The 7245-nt window shown below is 35.7% G+C and overlaps 1 protein-coding gene across 1 annotated transcript; it reads right to left on the bottom strand.

Annotated features, from left to right (window-relative positions):
- Positions 1-970: 970 nt before the first annotated feature.
- On the bottom strand, positions 971-2639 carry LOC141583069 (heat shock transcription factor, Y-linked-like). Its single transcript, XM_074392467.1, has 2 exons — positions 2127-2639; positions 971-1645 (listed from the first exon to the last, which is right to left on the bottom strand). Exons 1-2 carry the CDS (start codon positions 2637-2639, stop codon positions 971-973), a joined length of 1188 nt encoding a protein of 395 aa, XP_074248568.1.
- Between the last annotated feature and the right edge of the window lie 4606 nt (positions 2640-7245).

Below are 7245 nucleotides of genomic sequence, written 5' to 3'. Positions count from 1 at the left end.
AATCGTGTGTGTGGCGGGGGTGGGGGTGGGGAGTCTCTGTGTGTGTATGTGTCTGCATATTTGAGCATCTGGTCCTGTGCAATCCCAATTTAGTCCCAAAATTTTTTAAGGCCAGACTAATTGAGAATTCACTTATTACATTTTACTATTTTCACTTTATTCATTTTCCCTTAACTGTTGCTGTGGTTTTGAATGCCCTCTCCAAATTTTTCAGAGACAGTCCCTGGTCATTGTGATAGCCATGGGAGGTAGGACCTTTGAGAGGTAATTAGTCATGAGGATACACCTTGACAACGGCATTGTTGACTTTATCTGGTGAGCAAGTTAGTTATTTTGTGAGTGGACTTTGGATCAAAGGATGAAATCGGTCTTGATTTTTTCTTCATCACATGTCCTTCACTTTATGTTGATTGCTTGTCATGGAAAGAAAGCCTCACCAGATGCATCCCTTTGGAACTTCCAGCCTTCAGAAACATGAGCAGAATAAGTCTTTTTCCAAATAACTCTGTCAGTAACATTGGGATATTGCAGCAGAAAATTGCCTAAAAGACTATTATTTCTTTCTCTGTAGATAACTGAACGACCTTACCAAGGGATATGGCAAAGTTATTGCCAAATAATCAAAAGCGCACACACACACACACACACACACACACACACACACACACCACACCACACATATAAAATATACTATACTGTATATGTATATATCTTATATATATTAGCCATACAAATATGTATATGCGTTCAATATATGTTTTAAATTAAATAAAATGCAACACGATTTCACTCTTAACCATATGTTTAGAAATAAATAAAAAGCAACCATAAGGGTAAACATGTAATTTTATTGTTCAAGAAGATAATTGCAGAATTTTTGCATTTTTTTCAAGGAAAATGTTAGTCTCTATGGTTGTGGATTATATGGTACTCTTTTAGTGTCACTCCAGTATCAGTTGTAAGTAGGGTTTTATTTTCCCAGTGAAGATAGTTGAAAAGCTGGCTTGAAAGCAGAGTCAGCAGATATATCAGCTATCATGGGCCCTAGCAACCACAGGTTGCCTGCTGGTAGCAGGTTAGGAAAAGGAGTCTCATTTATTGACACCTCAGGATAATTGCTTGGAAAAGTTGATGGTTTCACTATCAACTCCAAAAGACTATTTTGTGAGGAAGATATGATTTGGTATTGAGAAGGTGTGGTTGTAATGCAATTAAAAGTGTGGTCATTTGCTTGTATGTAGGTGCTATGAGATTGCATATGCATACTGGCCAACTGATTTAAAATAGCATTTTGATTTGTTGCAATGCATTCTGTTGGTCCAAATGAAGTTGAAGATGGAGTAGGAGGAAAGCCACTTCTGGTTGTGTCAGGCAAACTGGCAATTCTTTGGCTGATGGAAGGTTTTCTTATCAGAGGCATATTTAAATTTGTAGAGGTTGAAAATGATCCTTCTCCACTAGTTTCAGCAATTAATCCAGAATTATGATTATCTGTGTCAACCCCTGCTCTAAAGTGCTTCTTATTGAAACCTTCAGTGAATAAAGTAGACACAAGAGAAGCATTTCTAATCCCAATTCTTCTTTTCATTTTTACTAAAAGTTGAGGATAGCCACGTTTGAAATTTGGGTTACAATAGACTTTTAACTAAAAGCAAAAGAGAAAGTAATTCAGTGTCATTTTAAACCAAGAGAAAAGTGGCAATAGCACATATAACACAAAAACTCAGATTTCTGTCTTATCACACAAAGTTAATGTCATCAAATGATGGAGGAACATTGTTTATTCTTTCCAGAAACGTGGCTTTTGGGGAGAAAGTGCACTCAAATTGTCAAGCCCTTGAGTAAAAACATGTTACATAATAATAGTTACATTTCATTATTGGCTTTGGTAAATTTATCTGGAGTTTATTGGTAAGATTCAGAGTTGTTACAAAATTTCTTGAAATCTGGAAAGCTTAATGCAGACACTGCCCTCAGTGATTGTAAAATCTTAAACAATTTTTACTTTGATGTTTATATAATTTACAAAATCTAAACTTACTGCGTGTATCAACATATTTACTGATGTACAAAATAAAATTACCTATATACTCTATATAAAGAGACCACTGAAATGTTTTAAATACCTTGCTTACAATGGGGACTTCTTTTTCTTCTTCCAGAAAATCTGCTAGAAAAGCAGATCTTTGAAAATTCTGTCGAATTTTACTGAATCCATAAAGGTTGAGCTGTCGAACTAAGCTTTTTATACTCTCAGCTTTAAATATTCTGTAAGGATCTTTTCTTTCCAGAATTTCTTTTTTGAAAAGTTCTTCATGAATCACTATGCAAGTTCCATCCTCATCCCATGAAATGGACTTGAACTGGTCACTTTCAACTATTTTCCAAAGTTTTCTGGGAAAAGTCTGAGAAATAAAATCATTACCCTTATCTAGCTCAGAGACACAAACTGTGTAACCTGGACTTTTTATCAAGGATCCTTGTGACAAAATCTGAAAAGCATTTTCTTCAATTATTGACCTTAAGTAGGAGTCTTCAGAGAATATGTCTTCACCCAACAGAAACCTAGTGGAAGCTTCTGAACCAGTCGATTTAACTTTAGGAGAAACATCTTGAGTTTCTGAAGAAATATCTGCCATCTCAAATAAATATTTTCTCACCTAATCCTCCAGCCTGCATGGCTTTCAACACTGCGGTTTGAAAACCTGCTGCAGTAGGCCTAAGCAGGTAAAGTAATCTAGACCACTACAATGATTCTCAATTTGAGTAGCTATGACATCACAAGGGGCCTTTGGTCTCCTAGCAACACACATGAAATTAAATAAATAATGTCCTCAGTACCTGAAATACATGCAATTTTCTCACTGACACACACAGTCTCACTAGATTTGTTCCAGGGGACACAGGGTCTGGTAACTGGGCAGTAGAGATAAATAAAGATTATTAAAGCTCTGTCAGTTTGGCATATTGAATTGAAGACTGATGCACTACACAGGAAAAAGAAATGCCCATAGATATTATCGGTATTTTTCTAGCTGTCAGGGGCTGGGAAATAGAAGTAGTTCTTTAGGAGATACAGGGATTTCTGTTGATGGATAGAAATATTTAGGAACAAAAGAGAAAAGATTATTGTACAACAACATAAACATATTAAATTCCGTTGAATTGTACACTCTAGTAACTTTATATTATTCAAAACTAACCTTCAAATGTTAAGATGAAAACAGATGTAACTAAAATATCTGATTAGATTTCAGAATAAAAAGTAAGTTATAAGCATATCCATTCAAAACATTTTATGTATATATATATATATATATATATATATATATATATATATATATATATATATTTTTTTTTTTTTTTGAGACAGAGTTTCGCTTTTGTTACCCAGGCTGGAGTGCAATGGCGCGATCTCGGCTCACCGCAACCTCCGCCTCCTGGGTTCAGGCAATTCTCCCGCCTCAGCTTCCTGAGTAGCTGGGATTACAGGCACGCGCCACCACGCCCAGCTAGTTTTTTGTATTTTTAGTAGAGACGGGGTTTCACCATGTTGACCAGGATGGTCTCGATCTCTCGACCTCGTGATCCACCCGCCTCGGCCTCCCAAAGTGCTGGGATTACAGGCTTGAGCCACCGCGCCCGGCCAATTTTATGTATATTTTTAAAATTAATATTGATTTTGTTTGCTATGTTTATAAATATCTGACAAATGTTAATGATATACAATATTTTAAAGCAGGCGATCTTGGAAGCAGATGCCAAAGAATGGAAGATTAAAAAAAAAAAACAGCAAAAGGCAAGTTTTTTAAGTTAAATAATTTTTTATGTGTATCCAAGCAGAATTTTTAATTATTTTTTTATTTTGCTCAAATGACCTAATGTCAATTAAAAATTATTTTTTCAGAAATCATCTGTGTGATGTTACATAACTGTCTAACAAAACAGGAATTGAATTTGTAATGTAATCTTAACGTTAAATAAAATATTTATTGAATTTTTATACCTTCATGGTATAAATAATTTCTGTATGTTCATGGTTTAAAAGTGGTATATTAAAATTTTAAGTATTTGCATTGGCAAGTTTTGAATATGTGTGGAGGAAAGAAACGATAATTTTTATGTTTCTCACACCATAGGAGGCAGTTCTCTCATAATTGAAAGAGATGTTATTGTCAGAAGTTTGTCTTGGTTTAATGTAGTTTAGGTTTCACGGGTAATTTTGTATAGTTTTATTTCAGAATTTTTTATATAAAACACAATGTAATAAAAATGTCCACATCAGTAAACTCCTTCTCAAGATAAAACAGGTGTTTCTACCAGAGGTGGTTCATCAATTTTTACAATCTTTTTGTTTTGAAAAATGGACAATTAAATTTTTTTTTAATTTTTTGCTTTTCAGGAAAATGTTTATCTTGCACTGCCTGAAGTACAGGCTTTTTCTGTGATGGGAGGGGAGGAATGATTACTGACAGCACCAAAAGGTGGAACAAGGGTGTGAAAAAAAAAAAAAGGAGTTAATGGTAGAATCAGAAAAAGAAACCACATTAGATGTTGGACAATCTGTGTCAAATCATGGCTGAGCATTTTGGGAAGCTAAGACAAGTGACAGTGTAGAGAGGAAAAATGCCTTGATGTTTTCAGTGGGAGACAAAGCTGTTACCTGTCTCCAAACTTCAAGCCTACATTTAGTCATAACGAGGCAAGAAAATAAGCAATTTTATGTAAGAAACATGAATGTAAAATGGGCTTAATCCACTATCTTCTGTAAAAGAGTAAGATGTCTGACCTCTTTTCTGGTAGCCTTTGATACACATTACGTTCTTGTTAAATGTGTATATATAATTTCACAACAAATTTGTTTTCATTTTCTCCTATCTTTTTGAAGAGAATGCACGTGTTGGGCGTAGATTTTGGTTTTGATTCTATTTTTCCAAGGAGAAAGCTGAGTGTATCTGAGGAAAAACCATAGAAAGAATCGGCCAGCCTACTGGCTGATGTCTGTAATCCACATTTTTAAAACAAGCATTTTGAGAAACACAGGGGGCATTTTCTGGATGTTATCTTGCCCTGTGACCTTGTGTCTGGTCATCAAGAGAAGAAGACATGCCTGGCAACTTTGCTGAGAATGTGGGGAGGAGAGATAAGGTAGGTTTTTTTAAGGAGTTAGTTAATTTCAAACAGAGACTGGGGTGAGGTATTATATCGAACACAACACAGTGAACTATATTTCATTATGCATCAAATACAGACTACTGTTGTTACTATTAAATTTCACATTTAATATGTGGCTCTTTATTAATCCATTAATAGGAAGCAACACCATTGCTTTAAACATTTACTACCACTTAGAACTTAATATTTGGTAAAGGTTACTTGGTGCTTCTATGAGCTTACAAGCTTATTTAGTAGATCTCTTTTATGCCTATTTGGTTTTTGAAGCTGGACCTCAGGGTGGATAGCTTAGCCATGTTGCATAACATTTTAAGAGAAACCACCTGGGATTGGCTTTGTGCTTTTTATGGACAGCAGGGTGGTGTGTGAGCTTATGGTAAGCCTATAGCACCGAGTTGATTCCTTTAGCACTAGGTTGAGTTTCTATCCTGACACGAGAAGCAAAAATTAAACTTTTAGTACCTGATGAACTCTTTGTGACTATGTCTGTCTTAAGAGTTGTCCCTCTTCTGTGGAATCTCACCCGCTTTTGTCTAACCAGTCACCTACCTGGGACCAGCCAGGGTGACAGCTTAGAATTTGGAAGGTTCTCACAGGCTGATATGCAGAGTGCTGAGGTTCCAGGAATGGCTGTTATTCACCTGTAAGATACCATTATTATTATTATTCTTATCTTATTATTATTAATTATTACTGCTGCTAAGCTTCCTGCTTAGGAAATATGGTATTAATATAGTTTTCTGAGCTACTAGCATATTATTTGCTTAGTTTAAGTTTATTTTATCTCATCATTTGACAATGATTAAGTTCCATTAGATGATTATGCTGCATAAGCCCATAGTTAGCCCTGTTGTTTTAGTCCTGTTATTAGTCCTATTATTTTGAGGCAGTGCTACATCCTCTTGGGGCACAGGCTGATACTTAGTTAATGTCATCAATTGACTGGTGGTTATTGCTTCTGTAGTTGATTGAATATCACCAATTAAGAGAGGCAAGAGGCAAGATAGTATTAAACACCCTTTCAATATAATTACTACTGCGCCCTGAGTGTTTTACCCTTCCCCTCCCAAATATACAAGCCATCCTTCAAAGAGTGAGTATACTGACTACTCTTTCCAAGTTTGTACTGGGACATGAGCTAGTTTTCGAATACTGGTGGTAATTTCCATGACTGTTTGTCCATTATTATTAATGTCCAGACGGCCATTTGATAAGCTAAAATGTCCACATACTCCTCTTTTTGGAGCTAAAAGATAATCCAATGTTAGTCTCTTTTGGAAAATGGCATTTCTCATCTTTGTGACTTGTACCACTAGCAAATCAGAAACACTAGAAGCTTCAGTGGTTGTGACTTTTAGAAACTTCTGCAGCCTGATGATGCCCTTTATTTTATCGATTAAAGGACTATATCTCCACGACCCAATTTGCACCCAAATAGCTCAGCCATAATAATTAATTATTCTTTCTAGAGGACAGTCTGTTTTTTTCAGTTGTCTATTTATACATTTATTATAATTACACCAGCTTATTGTATTATTAGCCCAATGTGGGATTTGCTTCATTGAGAGTTACAGGACAGGTTAAGCATTGTTTACAAATGGATCAAGAGATGACAATGAGCCATGGCATATAGAATTGGCACCCCAGTAGTATTAGTAGTGCTGTTTTTTCTATATGGGTTGCTTGGAGAAAGGTTTTACAGACCTGGGGGCTATAACTTCAGAAATTGCTAATTTTCCATGTAAGAACATCTGGCATTTTTTTTTTTTTTTTATGCACTTCATTGTCCTGAGTAAACCAGGTCCTCTTATTTGGAAACTCACTTGACTTCTATTTAAGCAAGTGCTCTGGGAGGAGAGATATAACACAAACTGCTTTTCTAGCTATTGTGCTGGAAAGTGGGGTATTTATCACTGCACACTTAGCTGCTGCATCTGATTTCCAGGTAGGGTTCCACCTTTTTGATGGCCTTGACAATGTTTAACAGCTATTTTCTTAGGCTTTTAGACCGCATCAAAAAGTTGTAGAATTTCTTCTGTGTACTTTACACTTGTTCCTTGGGCAGTTAGG

Source organism: Saimiri boliviensis, chromosome Y, assembly GCF_048565385.1.
Source record: "Saimiri boliviensis isolate mSaiBol1 chromosome Y, mSaiBol1.pri, whole genome shotgun sequence".
NCBI lineage: Eukaryota > Metazoa > Chordata > Mammalia > Primates > Cebidae > Saimiri > Saimiri boliviensis.
The sequence above is the reverse complement of the archived record's forward strand: the minus strand, read 5'-3'. Positions and strand labels throughout refer to the sequence as shown.

Coding starts and splice junctions, on each gene's coding strand:
- LOC141583069 (XM_074392467.1), bottom strand. CDS start 2,639: ATGGCAGATATTTCTTCAGAAACTCAAGATGTTTCTCCTAAAGTTAAA. Junction 1,646..2,126: donor AAGTCCCCATTGTAAGCAAG/GTATTTAAAACA, acceptor TTTTGCTTTTAG/TTAAAAGTCTATTGTAACCC.